Source organism: Falco peregrinus, chromosome 12 (genome assembly GCF_023634155.1).
Source record: "Falco peregrinus isolate bFalPer1 chromosome 12, bFalPer1.pri, whole genome shotgun sequence".
Taxonomy (NCBI): Eukaryota; Metazoa; Chordata; class Aves; order Falconiformes; family Falconidae; genus Falco; species Falco peregrinus.
The window spans coordinates 21,462,634-21,480,256 of NC_073732.1; the positions used below are offsets into that span (position 1 = coordinate 21,462,634).

At 42.1% G+C, this 17,623-nt stretch overlaps 1 protein-coding gene across 2 annotated transcripts in view; it reads right to left on the reverse strand.

The window, feature by feature from the left end:
* KCNMB2 (potassium calcium-activated channel subfamily M regulatory beta subunit 2) overlaps window positions 1-16,502 on the reverse strand; it is a 152,579-nt gene extending 136,077 nt beyond the window's left edge. The window contains exon 1 of one of the 2 annotated variants that reach the window (XM_055817558.1): window positions 16,362-16,477. In XM_055817558.1, coding sequence (XP_055673533.1) covers window positions 16,362-16,399 — 38 coding nt within the window. In that variant the 5' untranslated portion in view covers window positions 16,400-16,477. Of the gene's footprint in view, window positions 1-16,361 lie in introns of both variants that reach the window. The other variant, XM_055817556.1, reaches the window with a different exon arrangement.
* Between the last annotated feature and the right edge of the window lie 1,121 nt (window positions 16,503-17,623).

The window sequence follows — 17,623 nt, forward strand, 5'->3', positions numbered from 1 at the left end:
CATCTGAACAAGGGGATGAGATGGCTGTATGCCACCTGCTCTCCAAATAGAGTTGAGCTACTTCTCTGCGGGGGGAAATGAGAAACTTGTTCCATTCACTGGGAAAGCTGATGAGTACATGGAGACCTCACCTTGCCTCTGCCTGTCACTGCTCAGGCCAATGGTGGGTTCATCCTCTCAGCCATTCCTCAGTTGCATGGCTCCTGCAGTGAGGGCTATGGTGAAAGCTGAGCTGTTGGAAGGGCTCTGCTTCAGACAGGTGGGCAGTGTATCCATAAAGTGATAGATTTTAGAGCAGACTACTTTTTAGTGTGCATGCATGCTTTTTCAGCCCTTTCTATTGATCTTATTTTAAACTAGGCCTAATCCTAGCATAGACAGAACAACACTAAGGACAAAAACGTCCCTTAAGACAGGGTCTCAGTTCTCTGCTGCATCCTACTGGCTTTCCTTTTCACCCAAGGTTTCTCCCTGTGGCTGGCAGCAAGCATCATTAATGCTGCTACACTGGTGTCTAGGAGGTGCAGCTTATTGTCGTGTTCCCTTTGCACAGGACCTTTGACAAATGTGTAAGTATGTATTAGAAGACAGCCCTGGAATAAAACGGGCTAAATGGCAATAGAGACATAACCAGAGAGAAAGGAGAATGGAGGTAATTTTCACAAGTGAGACAAGTCACTCGCTGCTGCCTTGACAGAGACACCTTGCTTTTTATGCATTCTTACAACCAGTTGCTTTCTTTCACCCTGTTTTTCTTTCCTTAATCTCCCATTACCTTCAAGCCACACCAGCTGTGGTCATGGTTGTACAAAAGCTTTTATGCAACACAGGTGTTGTGGAAACTTGGTATTTTCACCATGCCCTGCCACCATCAAGCTAGCAAACTAATTCATCACAGCTATCCCTGTGCCTGGCAAGCTGAAAGGTAGTGCCTGTAGATGTCAGTGCTCATAATGGTGATTGTATTTTCACTTTCTGGATCATAATGTGCTGGTCACTAACCCCAAACAAGCAGGGAACTTTTCTTGCTCCTGCAGCCATTACTGAATCATTGCTCAATCTCCCTGGGTACTTTTGGCAGCTTCTTGCTGCCTCCCCAAAGGACTTTTGGCCGCAGAGGGCCCTACGGCAGGCTGGATGTGGTGGGGTCACAGCGCTGAGGTGCGTTTGCTGAAGGAGATGGTGCAGTTCATCTCACTCTCATGTGATGAGAGCAGACCTACAAGCTCCTGCTTCCTTAATCTAAACCTGATATTCCAGCAGGAAGTGGCATGTGGAGCCAAGCAGGGTAGCAGGACTAGCACAGCAATTAAAGCAAGTTAGCAAACAAATTTATCGTTAATACTCGTGAATAAGACTGTACAGGTGGAATGCTTTGGAAAGGATAGGAATGTGCAGGTAGGCCTGAGGCTGTTGCTTGCTCTCTTACCTGAGTGGCACCATTGGGAGCCCTCTTTCTTGCTTTTGAGAGCAGCAAATTGCAGGGAAGGATTTATCTCTGTTCCCAACTTCCAAAACAATAAAATCGGCAGAATGAGGCTGTAACTCCTGCTCTCTGATTAGCTCCACTGCCTAAAAACCCCTGAGTTCTATGACTGTTGTTCCGGGAGAAGAGAGGTGGCTTAATCCCATCTTGTCCAATTATCTCCCCCAAAGCCCATTCAGAATTAACCAAAGTTTTCCTTAACACCATGCCTGCGGTGCCAGAACCTAGCTGGCACTTCAAGTAAGCATCTTTGCTACTGCAGCTATTCTTAACCTATTGGAAAAAAAAACCTCCTTCTGTCATCCAAGTCTAAAATATTGGTCTAGAGAGAGGATGAAGAGGGCTGCAGGAAGATATTCACAGCAGAGTAAGTTACATAATTGCAAAAAACCCCACGTCCCATGCAGGCCTAGGCACTAGCCTACAGAGTCCAGGCCTGGAAGTAACTTTACTGATGTTAGTAAATCAATATGAGTGTATATGAGATCAAGACCTATGAAAACTGATAAGGGCAACTAGCCAGCTGGTGTGTGTCAGTGCAACTCTACAGATTTTGATTTGCACCAGTTGATCAGCTACTGACCATAAGGCCAGAAGTGTACATGTGCCACGGGGTGTGAGCTGCTGCAAAGTAGGAGCCCTATGGAACTCCACTCACCAGATGCTTCATGGAGTCAGTTAATTGCTTAAAGAGATGATGAGCTGTTTGAGTGTTTCTTCAGGAAACGTCGACCGAAGCGAAGCAGAGCATTTGGAGTGGAGTTTCACAGGAATGTCAGGGCAGCCATGGAGAAGCCCCTGGTGGGCAGCGGGTAGGCAGGGCAACAGGAGGCAGCAGGATGGACTCTGCTTGTACACACCACTTGACATTAATTATACTTGTTGGACTTCTGCATTCTCCTTCAAAGCTTCTGTGGGAGATCAGGTATGGCACTACTTAAACTCTTTGAAATGTGGTACAGATGCTTGTCTGGAAACTACCCTAACAGAAAAATCCACAAAAACATCATTTTCTTTTCCAGACTGTAGGTAATCTTGTTTCATATCTTTAGTAGGTATTACTTGTAGGTCTGATGCTCTATTTTCAGTGAAAGGGGCACAAGTAGTAGCTGTCTTGTTCAGTGTTATGAATGACTATTGAAGTCAGTGAAGTCAGCATTGATTGTCAGAGCCATTTCCCTCATTGCATTAATTCTGGTGTACAAGATTTCATTAAATACAAGAAAACAGACATTGGCTAAGTGTTACAAAACCCCTCCTAACTGCAGTTATTCCTTCTTGTCCTTTATTTATAAACTGCATCCATGCTAGAACTGTACGTGCAGCAATTCACTTAAAAAATGAAAGTATCTGGTATAGTTGAAAACTCACAGATAAGAATGATTTAGCCTCATGAGAGGGAAAGGTTGTATTTACCATTCTAAGGGTGGAGGTTTGAAGCCCAAACCTTGCCTAGATCCCTCCTGTTACCTGTGTAAGAGCCAGGAACAGCCATCAGATCTCCTTACCAGCCCAAACTTATACTACAGGGCTATTCTCTAGTCTCTTATCCTGCAAGCCATTACTCTATGAATGTGATAAACAGACTGGTAGAAGTGTTTAGCGTTAAATGTTTCTAGAGTATAATAATTCCAGCCTCCCTTGGCAGCAGAAACATTATTCTTACGCTAGAGATGGGGAAACTGGGATACAGTGCTTTGTCCAAGCTTGTGGGATGTTAGGATCTGAGTCCTACAGCTCTGGACTGTGGCTCCAGGTCAGTCCTACATGCTGTGTTGCCTGTCAGTGCTAGCTACTGCCAGTGAATTAAAGAATAGCTTAGTGGAAGAGGAAAATTAAGCAGTAATGACAAGGGAGACAAGATAGGCTTTTCAATGAGATTTGAAAATTGAGACAGAGTTGATTAGGTTCATATCACTGTGTGATCTAGACATGCTAAACAACCAGGTCCCTGCAGCCACACTGGTGGGAATATCGACCAGGTGGAATTACTCCTCCTGAAATGCAGTAACCTGTTAGTACTGTAGTGTTGCTTGGAGGGGTTTATTTTGTTGTGGGAGGAAAGAAACAAATCTTTCTTTCTCTGACCTTCAAAGTCTTGGGGAAACCTGTGTGCAACGTGGTGCTTAAGTTTTCCTTGACTATTTTTCAAGGAAGATAGTGTCAGAGAAGCACATGGACACACAGTGGAAGAGAGAAAGCTTATAGGTAACAACACTACTATTATCAGTACAACGAACATATCATGCCTATGTTGTGATGGGACAAATTGCAGGAAGTTTGAGTGTGCTGACCCCCAGAGTGTGAGCACTCCTGTCCCTGGCACATGCTGTACCTTGGCTGTGGTTGAGTTGTGCTGGACAGAGGTGAGACCAGAAGGCAAAGCAAGTGGCTGCACTGCCTCTTCAGGGCTTGTGGCCAAATGATACTGGGGTAGATCAACTGCACTCAAGACTTCCCCTTCTAGACAACTCTAGGGAATGTCAGATGTCAACAGGAGAGAGTGATCTTGACGGTAGGCTGAGAACTGCAATGAGTTGACAAGTGGTAGAGACACGGTGAGAGAGACGAAGGTGTACAAACACCCACATGCCAAACTTGCAAGACACAAGGTGGAAAGGGAGGATTATTGATACTGAAACTTTTTTGAATACTGGTTTTCCAAAAACATCTATCTTTGTTATGATGCTCCCTCTCCACTTACCTGAATGATGCTATGTTATTTGAAATTTAGTTCCAGCTGACTAATGTACTGTATCAAAGAAGGCACATTGTGAATTAGTGTGTCAGCCTGGTAAACTGAAGAGGGAAAAAAAATTCCCCATTTCTGAAAACTGCCTTTAAAAAGAAAAGTTAAAACCTACACAAACAAAAATACCAAAAAAGCTGCTTCTGTAAGTAATTGCTTATGACTATGTTACCAAAAGGCAAGGGTATGCTGCTGAGGCAAGGTGGTGAGGGTCTGGATGATGTGGAGAGGTTAATTTTATTCCCTGTTCTACTGAACTCCTGAGGGCAATGAAAGGCAGCAGTGGCAACTCCTACTCTGTACTCGCATGTGTCTGCCTGTCAGTTCTGCCTGACTTAATGGGGCACGTGGAGTCCAGGAGGATCACCTCATGGTGAATCCTCCACAGTTCACATTAGAAAGTATCGCCTGCAGTTGCCCTCTGCAGACTGCACCGTCGCTCAGCAATGGCCCTGGTGGTGATAAGTGAGCGGAATAGAGCTGCGTTGTTAGTGGAGGTTTGCCTGCTCCTTTCCAAACTGAAAAAGCATGCTTTGTTGGAACAGAAGCGATTAGGGACTATTTACAAACATCCCAGCTTCCAAGGTTCTGGAAAATCTTTCAACAAGTTTCTTTGATTGCAGAAAGGTATCTCTCAAAGCACTCATCCTTTCTGGTGACCTGCTCTGCCTTTAGTGCTGTTGTAATCCTATTTCCCTTGTGACGATTAATCTGCAGAGAGCAGAAGTGTTCCTTGCTCTGCCTGCCTGCTGCCAGAGATGCTCCTGCTGATCAGGGGACGAGCTCTGGCAGCCCTGGCAATGGCTCTGCTTGGGGGACCCTGGGTGGCCTAGGGGGACATAGCATGTGGAGCTGGAGGCAGTAAGGATACCAAAGGCTTTCTGGAAAATGAGCGGTATTTCTGGACGGCTGAGCACAGTGGTGAATTCATAGCATTCTTCTGCTGCCTCAAAAAGGAGCAGCAGAGAAGCAGCCTGGGAAAGGATCAGCATTGATTAAGTTGACAGTTCTGCTAATGTCACTGTGGACACAGCCACTTTCCTTTTCTTTGCCAGCAGCAACTTAAATAAATAGATGCAGAGGGAGAAGGAGGGAGTGTCAGTGCTGGGCTACTCACAGTGCTCTTGGCAGTATTTAGATGAGAAACTGGTGGTGTGATGGATGGCCATGATGCAAAGATACATAGTGATCAGTGCTCTGGAAACGCAGGCAGATTAAGTAGAACTGTGCCTGACTAGTCTGAAGGTGACTCTACTAAGAGCTAGTTGTTAGATGTTAATTGCTTTTTGTCCCCCCAGAATTTTTATACTGAACTTAGCTGTGGGTACAGCAGTGCTTGAAAATATGTTGGCAGCTGCTGCTTTCTCACTTTGGCATAGATCTGCATACTGTGCTGCTCACTGAGTTCACAGGCAGAGAGGAGCTTGTTTGGTCCTGACCAGAGCGTGATGCAAAGTTGCATTTCAAGCCTTGGCAGAGCTGAGTGGTCTAGTTGTCCTGTCTTCATGCCCCTGGTCCTGCACCCAGTGACCCACCGATTAACCATTGCACAGGCTGACTGAATGGCACTCTTGTCACACTGTGGTTTGAGGATAAACTCAATTCTCAAACTCTATAGAAGTCTTTTTCTAAAGTTTACTTTTCTTCTGGCAGTCAAGGATGATCTGTACAGCTCTACGTACCCCTAGCTTCATGACGTAGTGCAAGTCAGCATGTTACTGGCTGGTCTGGGATGTACTGGCAAGTTGTTGTGAGACAGGATAGTCTTGGTCATCTTCATAGTCACCAGTGAGGGATGGAATGAATAGGGGTAATACCCGGGTAAGGAATGTGAATCATGGTGACTGTGCCCTGTACCTGTGTCAGGCCTGATGATAGAAACTAAATCTCTTACATGAGCTGTTTTAACCCTAAACCCCTCCTTTATCGAGGGAGGAGGGGGATTTATAAATAGCATCTAGACTGGCTGCTGTATTGTGTGCATTATCATCAGCACATGGATCTGTACACTAAGTTTGTAAGTGTTTTCAACTGTAGTTAAGGACAGTGTCCACCAAACCTTGTATTTCACATGGTGGCTCTTAAGTCTTGTATTAGACTTCTGGACTTGGATTTAGGCCTTATCCATCCATTTTTATGGACAGATTCAGAATAAGTGAAGTGTGTTTCTGGTTTTATAAGCTTGATATGTTTTGTATATAGTTAGCTGTGACAGGCAGCCCTGAGAAGAATCATTTGTATAAATACCCAGACATCATTATTTGGATCTACATCTCCCTGGTCATTATGAAGAGGTGATCTTTTGACATTTTTCAGAACACCGCATCAAGCTATTTCCAAGGAGGTTTCTGCTTGGAAATTAGTATAACGCTTTAGTTTTAATTTTGTAGGAGTTAAATTGAATGTTAACAACATCTCCAACACTAGACTTCACATATAGAACATTATGGATATCTATCTAGTGATTCTGATTAGCCAGGGGCACTGTCTTTGCTGCCTGTTTCATCCAAGGACAGAAGTAATTTGTTAGGATAGCAAATTGCCTTCCACTTTTGCAAATTAGCATTAAAGCATCACTATAGAAATAATCCACGCTATCTGGATTATGGCAATGAAATTGCTATAAATGAAAGATGTTTTCTGAACTAATATTTAAAGAAGATGAGAGAGTTATATACATGAGGGCATTACCAAATAGATTTCAGTATTTATTTTTCTGATAGAGGTTTTTTTTTTCCTCCTGAAATGGTACCATACATCTATCTTGCAAGGAGTTTCCTTAGAGGGTAAATGAAGAGTGAAGATTTAAGAACAAAGTAAAAATGGAAGGAGAAATATACTGCTATGGGAAGCTCAAAAATGAGGCACTCGGTGTTTCAGAGAGTTACCATTAATCTGCTCTTGCCCGTAGGACATTCCAGTGTGACCATCAAATTGACACACATGTAACTGTCTGGCCATTTGCCACATCTCTAGGTTTGATGGACTTTGCTCTGGGGATGGCTAAACCTCCAGCTGTTCGAATGGCAGTTTGTTTTCCTCAACAAACATGCTCGGATGTTTATCTGACCTATCCAAATCTGCAAAAGTAGGTTATATATTGTTTCAAATGTTTTTCAACACCTTTTTCTTACCAGAACCTGGAAACACAAGTGGTTATCAAAACCTGAAAGCCTGTCCTGCCTGCGCGCTGCTTTACTGTTAAATTAGGTTCAATGGTTGTACCAGGGGACTGCTAAGATTGCTGTTGTACTTGTGGCTTAACAAAACACGTATTAAGGTGCACCTTCTTCATACAGGGGGGAGAAACCCAGGCATGTGTCTATCTGGCTTGGTGATGAGACTGCGAAGCTCACACATGCCCCAGCACAGCATGAGGCAGTCACCAGCTGGTTCCCTAGGGCAGTACAGCTCATGCAGTTACATGGCTCAAGCATATACTGGAAATGAGTAAAAGGAGGCAAAGAGTGAGTCAGAAATACACTCCAAGAGGCTAATTTGTCTCTTGGCTCACTCTTCGAAGTGAGAAGGTTCTCAGTGATAGAGCTGAGGGTGTGATGGAGGAGTATCAGCCACAGGCTGGGGCCAGTGGCAAGGGCTCCCAAGAAGGCGGCGTGTTTCTGTGCGCATGGCTGAGGCATCAGTGCCTGAAATAGTCTGGTTCTGTTCACCTTATCCGCTTGAGCAATCTCCAAATCAAGATACTTAGAGCATTGAAAAACAGTTTAATAATAACTGACAAAATAAAAGCATTGATTTTGAAAATGCTGCAGAGGTGTGATAAAGGAGTGGGTATGTGATGGATGACGGAAAACTGTATGAACCACTTATTTGGGTTTGGTGTCGAGTAAAAGATGGGGGAGGGGTAGAAGGATCTTCTAATAGTACCACGAATCTTAACAGTGTAAGACACACTCAGACCACATAACATATTCCAGATACTCCCTTCCTATCTATGCAGAGCACACTGATACAGGGATGGTTACTGATGTCTGCAGACAACTGTTTATTTCCTTTTATAAAAAAAAGTGAGCTGGAAGTATGGCTCGTGAGTGCAAACTGGGAAAGAGGACAGATATTTCCAAAGCTACTGCCAATCCCCTTAAATGGATATGACTTGATCCTGCACGCACTCGAGAGCGACCCATGACTCAACACGTGAATCTGAATTGCATTCACAGGTTTTGATTCATTATGACTCCTGAGCTCCAAAACCAAGAGCTTTTATTTTAAAAAGAGGCCAGGGGGTGATTTTTAAAAAAAAACAAACAACAAACCAACCCTTCTGAAATAATGGGAGTAGCTGTACATATTTCTTAGCAGTGAAAGAACTGAAATGCAGGTATTTTCTGACTCAGATAAATCTTAAGTTTCCCCTGTGTACATTGAGACTGTAAATTTGGAGAAAGACTGCTGCAGGAAGATGAAAGTTCACTTGCCAGATGAGGACTTGGCTCTTCTTGCTCAAATACACGTTTTCAAGATTATTTGCTTTGTGATAGGCAGCTCTAAATCTAAGACTTTCAATTTCTTAACAAAACTCCTGAACATAGTAACTGCATGTGCAATGGACAGGATTCAGGAAAACTGAAACCAGTTGTGTGTCTGCCAAAAAGAGTCGCACGTCTGCAAAAAGAATATCAAATTGGGATGCCTAATGCATTAGGGCAGGAACACAGCAATTTCAGAGTACCTGGAGTAGATGCAGCATGATCTGCACTTGCAGATTTAGGTCTGCCTGGAGTCATGGAAAATCCATCCCCAAAATGTTTGGTTATTCAGTTAGTGCCTTGGAAAATATTGAACATTTTGAATCTTGAGTTCTTTAGTTGACTGACATATGTGGGCTTGAGGCTCAGTGTTGCAGCAACATGAAGTTTTAGTCTGGTAAGTTGGGTAAAAACTGAAGCTGTGGAATGATGGGAAGATGTTGATGCCTTCCTGAGCTACCTGGGTCAAAGCTGGTGGCTCTGACTGTGGTGTAGTGGTGTAGTTACACCCCAGGACAGACTGCAAGGCGCTGGTTAGTCCTCTGTAGCAGGGTGGACCTCAACGCTGTGCTGTTTTTGTGGTATTCGTTTGGCCCTCACTCAAGCAGGGCACTGGAGGGCTAATTTAGCAAGATGTAATTTACTCAGCAATTCTAATTGGTTTTCAATTTCCATCTAATTCAGATTTTTAAAGCAAATACCTAAAATGCAAATCAAACCTTTTGTATTTCGGGTGGAACAAAATTTAGACACAGAAGAAAATACTAAAAAAAACCTCCATCAACCAAACCATCAGCCTGGGTTCATCTGAAATTTTGTCTCCTGAGCCTGCAGAGCTGGTAGCCAGGCTGAAATCAGTGGATAGCAGTGTCCCAACTTGAAGCAAGGCTTTGAGGAAGGGAGGGTGCACAGGCTGCTGTCTGCACGTCCCTGGGTCAGAGCAGGGAAAGTAGAGCCTTAAATGTGTCAGGGGTACAGAGAAAGCAACCAGGCTTGGCTAGATAAAATCCCCGCTTTATGGCTTAATCCTTCTGCTGAGGGACAGCTTTTGAAAGGAACCATTCCCCTCCCGCTGAAGTCACTGGGACCTGCTGCTGCAAGTGATTTCAGCCAGCACAGGTGAAAGCAGAATCAATGGCATTATCTCTCCAGCATGGCAAGGCCTTTGCTTCTTTTCCCAGTGCTACAGTAACGCACAAACAAGTGCTGCATCATTTCCAAAAAGCCTCCGCATCTGAACTGGTGAGGTCAGTAGAGACTGCAAACAGGCAGGGCCATCATATAGTCAAAGATTCAGGGTTAACTGTATTAACCTGGGTGTCATGCTTGAACATGCTGATCCCAGCCTTCCATAAGAGATCAAAGTTCTCAGGGCTCAGCTTGAGAATAAGGTCAGAAACTGACATCTTTTATTCTAGTTTTAGAACTTCTGCCTCTAAACATAAAGACGAAGTCCATTTCCTCACTTAAAAGTTAATATTGAGATAGCAATACCGCTACAGTGGAGGAATAAATATCACTCAAATGGTATCACAGACTAATGTAGGCAACTGCGTATTTTCTAAAAAGCTGTACAATGATTAGCATTTGCATATGCAACCTTTCTTTTGCTGGCAAAGATTTCAGCTTTTCAGATGTCTGAAAACACAGACAAAGACCAGTTGTGCATGTAGCCTGTTAGTTCTTCTCCAGAGCTGGATGACTGTTCATAAAATGAAAGCAAACACTCCGCACTGGCCTCATCTTAAGCCATCCTGCATTGCTTCTGTTATTTGTCGACTAACACAGGGCCAGCTGTCTAGTTAGTGAAAGAGAAGCATTTAGAGAAATCATAGAAAACGGAGATGGGGGAGGCCCCTTAAAGGTCACCTAGTCCATCTGCTGCCCCGTGGCAGGTTCAGTTCTACCTGCACCACCTTTCTCTGATTTGTCTAACCTGTTTTCCAAAATTGTAAGTGATGGAGATTCCAGATTTACCCACCATTAGGTAAAAAGTAAAAGTTGTGCTTCATGAAAAATACTGTTCAGCCAGTAGTTTCTCTCGATGAGGTTAATCTGATGTACTACACATCCACTGGATGGTTTACTAACGCTTTGAGGAAACGTGCTGACCCTTTGGGAACATGCAAATCTCAGCACTGGAAAATGGGAGATACATGCTAACTTTTGCCTATAAGATTGTTATTGGTAATGTGCATCAATGAATTTTGGCTAGATGAGATTTTTGGTCTAATGTGCGGTTGCCTTTAAGACCTTAATTGTAATGAATGTGATTAGCCTACAGTTCTCTGAGATGCTGCACTGTGACAGCGATGGGAGTATTTGCTTCCAACCTACACAGGCCAGACAGCCCACATCCCAGCAGAGGATGTTGCTGTCCCACTGGCTGCTCACTTTAATTAGCATATCGGGGCTGTTTAGTCTGTACAGTGATGAGGCATGGCCATAACCCTTTATACATGCCATCTGCATTCTTTTTAATTGTCCTCAGCCTCTCCCAACACACATAATTTCAGAGTGTACAGGAAGGTTACGCTACTGCTTTCGTGTTGCTTTCACCATGTCTCTATTTCCCGGGCACATACTGAGAAGCTTTCATGTAGTGCCCTGTTAGTGATTTCATTGAGACTACTCAAGTCTTTCTTTGCCTACCCAAGGCATAAGGTTGAATGGCCTGAACTCTGTTTTGTGCATCCTCCTCACCTTTTCCTTCAACTTTTCATCCCTGAGCACATTTTCTGTGCAGGCAGACAAAATGCCTCCCAAAAGGGTTCCCTGACAGACTCAGTGCCACAGTCATTAGGGGAAGGTTGCCACATGTTCCTCAGTGAGCCTCTTCCACACTTCAGGTCCAGTTACTTCTTGCCAGCACCTATTGGGAATGGCACCAAATTGCTTCCTGCAACCATTCTACCAGTGCTGTCAAGCTGGCACCCTCATAGTGTTCAAACCAGTCAGTGCTAGAGTAACAGAAACATGCAAGCATACCGTTAGCACTTATGGATTACTTTTTTTTAATATCACATGTCCACTTCTTAATCCCAGTCAAATTAGCTGATCTCCTAAACACTTGCAAGTGGGTGTAAAGGAAGAGTGCTTGTAACTGGATGAGATAAAAGAGAAGGAAGAGGTTTTCACAGAAGAGGCAATTCAGAGCTAACCCCAGGCTCTGCTGCATGGCAGTGTCTGTGAATGCCCTCTTATTTACTGATGACGAGCAATTGACTCTTGGGTGTTACCATTCAGACAATTTCTGAATTGCAATATTTATAATATGATTTAAACATTTTTTCCAAAATTGTGTGCTTCACAGGAAGATGGGGGACAAACTGGCAAAGGAAAGGAGCGATTGTAAACTAGTTAATAGGCCTGACTGACATTTTTATTCAGCCTGTATACATAAAGCTGTTTTAAAGTAACTTTAAGGAAAATGAGAATCAGCCCTCTTGAACTTACGCTGTCTTATGCATTCCGAGGACCTAGCAAAAAGTTTTGCATTCCCTTCTTCAGTTCATGGCATATAAATCTGAGAGTATTAAAACACAATAAATTCTGAATCTGCTCCACTTAACACTGGGAAAAGCCATGATTCCAGTATATACATGATTCCATGATTAACAGTATAAAATTTGTTACCTTCAGTTCCTGACTTACTAGCAGCTCTCTAGATCAGCTGGACTTTCTTTGTAGCTTCATATTCCAGTATTTTCATAGCCTGAAGCTTTCTAATTTGCAAGATATGCCTAGTGTTGACCATACAAAACAACCTCTTCTCTGGCAGATCAAAATTCCCTGTGCCCAGTCAAGTGGATACGTACGTATTACTTGCTTCCTAATCCAGGACTCCTAGAGTTTCACTTTTTGGCCTCACTTAACAAGCATTAAAATTAGAGAAGGATGAAGGTCAAAAGATTTGAGGCCCTGAGGGGTTGCACTGAAGTCTGGGTGTTTTTGTTGTTTGTTTGAGTTTTGTTGGGGTTTTTTTGGCTTTTCTTTTTGAACCTCATCCAGAGTTCTTGAATGTGGTGGAAGTAAGAGACAATGCCAAATTGCTGGCCTACCCATTGCTATCTTTTTCCTCCCTATGACATATTCTCCTGTTCGATAATTGCTTTTGTTTGAGTAGATATGGTTGAGTGCAGCTTTTGTCTGGGTATTTTAAATCCCTCTCAAAATGGGGCCACAAAACAGAGAGCTGAGGAAGAATAAATTAAGAGGATAAATTTCTGGGGGCAGAAGAGCTGAGTTAAAACCCTACTCTTATACTCAGAACTTTCACACATGCTTTTTAATGTCTGCACATATATCCAAAAGAACAAAATTTATCAGAGAGTTACCTTTGCCAGTATTTCTCAACAAATCACCAGGAGCTTTGGATATGTAAGAAACACTGGACATTTTCCCTACTTTTTAAACATCACAGTATAATCAGAAATAAAGAGATTATTGTTGGTTTCAACATAGTTTCATACTGTCCAGAAATAAGGTGGCAGAAGAAACTTTTTGGTAAAAGCAGAAATGTTTCATTAAGAAACAACAACTGAAACACTTTGTTTAACAGTTTGTTAAGCATAATTAGCAATTCAAAGACACTTGCCTTTCAAAATCTCTGCTTTCATTCCTGTCAGATGCAGCAGCAGTGATATATGACATGACATTCATCAACTAATTCTCAACGTAAAAAGATGTGATGATTTTTTTCCAATTGAGGGGATGGGAAAGAATTTATTTATTTTTTTTATTAATGAGCTTGAGTAATAATTTAAATGGTTGTCAAATATCCATCAGCGGTTAGTAGAAAACTGGATGGAAGATTTTCAGATCCAGTTTTTGCCCATTCCCAATGTTTTTCTTTTGAAAGGATTTTGCTTTCTGACATTTCAGATATTACTTACAGGAGTATTTTTTCCCTGTTTTAAAAATACCTCCTGTTCAAATTTGCCTGCTGACTTCATTATGCCATTCTGACAGCTTTCTTTGGGACCAGTTGGATTTTCTGCAGTGTATTCCAGTTGAGAGGTTTCAGAGTAGTTTTGTTTTATTTTATTTTTTTGTCTTCCTGTAACTATGAAATATTATAGTGGCCTTTTTTTCTTTCTAGTTGACTGCTGTAGTGTATCTTTCTCTTTACTCTCCACTGACTTACTGACTCCTAGCACATTTTTATTTTACAGGTGAATATCGTTTTGTGTACTGTTCTTTGCATATTATTTTTCTCAGCATCTGGATTCTAGAATTAGCATGATTCTTCCTTTATATTTTATAAATCCAGCTAGAATAACTCAGGAGCAGAGGAACTTCTGAATATGAACTGCTCACAGCAGAAATCCAAGGTCTGTGCTTTAGCTGAGAGTTCAGGAGAGAAGGGGTGACTGGTCCTACTTCACAAATACCTCAGTGTGGCTTTGATGACTGCAGCAAGTTATTTCCATGCATCCAAAATCTGCCCCTTCAGATTTTACACAGGCTGCAGAGAGCATTTCAAGCTGTGCAAAACCAGAAACTGAAGAGCTAGTAGAAATACTCACTGGTATAAGTGAGTCTAAAATCAGGCTGTGAAAATAACTATACATGTTAATAATGTACCTACATCCTGGTTTGTTTTTTGTATCAGTGGTTCGAGCTTATAAACATAACCCAGACCTGTCTTCTGGGTTTGCTCCTGACACAGGACTTTCTCTCTCTTCCCCTGTTATCAGTCTGATAGCTTGGAAGTGTGACTGCCTCTGGTTTTGTCTCAGTGCAGCACATGAAAAGCAAACATCTGCAACAAGAAGCATATTGGAGACCTTGGTGGAAGAGGAAGGATGTACTATGGAAAAGCAACTGTTCAAATGAGCCATAGCTTCTGCTTTGTGCACAGTGACTCAGCTCTCTGGGCATGGATTTGCCAACATAAATGCAGTGTAACTCAGTATTTCCATGAAACCAATGAACTGACAGTCATACTTTGAAGTCTGGTAGTACCACATAAAAAATTCCATCAGCTTTAGTGAACTTTTTGCTATGGAAAGGAATGAATAAAGCCAGAACATTTGATTTACTGTCTGTGCTACGCTGCTATGTAAGTGAGAGCAAGCCACTTACAAGCACTTTATGAACACCTGGTCGGGGAAGGTCCCTGCCCCAAAGAGCTTTGGGTCTATATGGGAAAGAAGATCAGACAGGAGGAGAATGGGAGAAGCCAGAGCTAATGTAATCAACAGAAAGATAATTCATATATCCCCAGTTCAAGGTGGTGCCTCTCTAGCATCCTTGCAGAGCTAAAGTCCTCTCATAAGTTACATGTCTTTCATCCACCAAAATGTAACTCTTTCTGGTACTTCACAACATGAGGGAGCATAGCGTCTATGTGAACAGAAGAAGAAACTAATCTAAAAAGTTTGTTGATTCTACAAAAGATTTGGGGGAAATGTTCATTCTGTTTCATATATGAATTAACTTGGTGGTTAGTTAGACCTGCAATTGTTTGCTATCAAAATTTTCCTAGAAAACTTTGAAATAGACATAAGATTGAATGATCAGGAAATAGTAAATAACAACCATATTTTTTTTTTGGCAGTTGAGTCTGGAGACCTGGCTCTAAAAACCATGATAATGCAGCTGGAGACCAAAAACATATCATGGGTGTGCATGCAAAATTAATGTAACTTAAGGTTTGATATCAGAAGTATCTAATATCAGTAATTATTAGTAATAACAGTACAGAAAAAACCTCCATCTCAGTAAATTTCAGGATTCTTCAAAGATAAGTTAGAAAACAGAAAGAAGGGGTGCCAAGAATATTTAGGTTTTTATTGTCTGCTCTTGATGCACATATGGAGTCTTGTTTGGACATGCACCCCTTTCTTCACTAGACTGAAATATTTGCCGCTTTTGTACAACGCAACAAACGAGACTGTTTTCATCCACCTAACTGCCAGATATGACACCCTGTGAGTAAAACATCTGCATGCCATCAAATCCTGTACTGAGTGGTTTTCCTTTAAAGACACTATTTTCAATTTATCTCAAAGTCCAGCTTAGCTCCAAGCATCTCTTTTATGCTGGTACCAACAAATTGTATCAACATTATAGGATTACGCAGTGGGATCACTTACCCTGTCAACTCTGGCTTCACACTGATACTACCAGCAGAGCAGGTGCTGTATTTTATTAGTTACAGAGATTCATTGTGCATCCAGAAACTGCCCTCTGCACCCTGCCTTTATAATAGGATTCAGTACAGCTGAGCAAATACAACCTCTGTAATATATATGAAATACAAGAAGATAAAAGGAGCAGGATAAACTCTCTGATTACGTATAGTGTGCACAGTGAATCAGAAATACAGAGAAGCTTTGCAAGATGAGGAAAGAGGATGAGGGAAAATGTGTTTAAGGTCTCCCATGAAGGCCTAGGAAACCCTGCTTAAAAGATTTCTGTCCTAACCAACTCTGTAATCCCTACCAAAGGCCTGAACACAGTTACAACTTCAGTATATTTCCATGCCAGAGTTCAGTTAAATTCTTAACATTGCAGTCAAACGGGAAAAAACCCAAAACAAATCCAATGTACTAGTTGTTAGTAAGGTTCGAATAAAGAACTGACAGCAATTCCCCAGCCCAAACAGCTTAATCCATTTGTTTCTACTTACCTCCATTTGTCTCTTGGATATTTAAAGCAAAGGCTCATTTTGTCCTGCAGATTCAATGCTGCTGCTCAGTATTATCTTGCCTGATCATAAAAAGGCTCCTGACCGAAAGGAAGAGGAAAGCAATACGTAGAACAAACACAGAAGCCCAAGAGGAAAGCTACACCCTAAAGACCAGCACTAACAGCAATTGCGAGACAGGGAAAGAGAGAACACTCCCAGTTACTAACTTTTTCCATTGATACATCTGTTAGAAAACAATTTTGCTGCAAACTTCTCTTCCGTCTTGCAAGCAATGCTTTGCTGTATGTGTAGACCTCAGATAAACTACTTAAGTGTGGGGTTAGGGGTTGTGGGTTTTTTTGTTTGTTTGGGTGTTTTTTGTTGTTTGTTTGTTTGTTTTTTACCAAGTAAGCAAATTAGTGAAATATAGACTAGAAGCTCAGCTGACTGCTTTAAAAGTGTAGTGCTAGGCAGTAATTATCACAAGGTGCATTTGTCCATACTTCAGATTTTTTAATTTAAAAGTCTTCAATGGAAGCAGAATCATATTTGAAATAAACACTTATGGGACTTTCTGGCCAGAAAGCCTTATTGCAGTGGAGGTGAATGGTTAGATGATTAATAACTTAATTTTTTAAGAGCTTGATGGGCACACAGGGAAAATATGCCAAACTGTCCTTGCCTCAGAGGAATTTTTAGTGCCAAAAAAGAACTGCATTAAGAAGGAGAGCTTATGATTTCACCTCTAAAGACTTTAAGGCTAGAGCAATGTGCATGAGGGCAAAATGGGATTTACTGTAGCAGCAGAAGCTGCTGGGCCCAGCTGTGTTTTCACACCCTTGCCTCAGTGGATTTAAGCTTCTCCAAGCTCCAGGGCTGTTGCTCGGTGCGGGTCATGGGGTAGCTATGCGTGTGAGCCCACAAAGGCCTTATGGGAGCTTTTGTCATTGACATTTAATATGTGGCTTGGAACAAATAACAAACAATTTTTTTTGAATTAAAAAGTTTTGTCAGTTACATTTTGCCAAATGTTAGTCAGAAAGGAAAACTGATGGATGTGTCATGTTTGAAAATTCCCAGGGTGAGTAAACTCATTTGTTTTCAAAAAGTTAGGAACAGATTCTCTTCTTGCCTCAGAATAGATCTGCAACTACTTCAAGGAGGCTGACAGGTCCTTCCATTCACCCGGGTAAATGAAATCTGCCTTGAGCCCACAGCCAGTAACTGCTGTACTGAGTAGCAGAGGTGTGAAAGAACTGCTG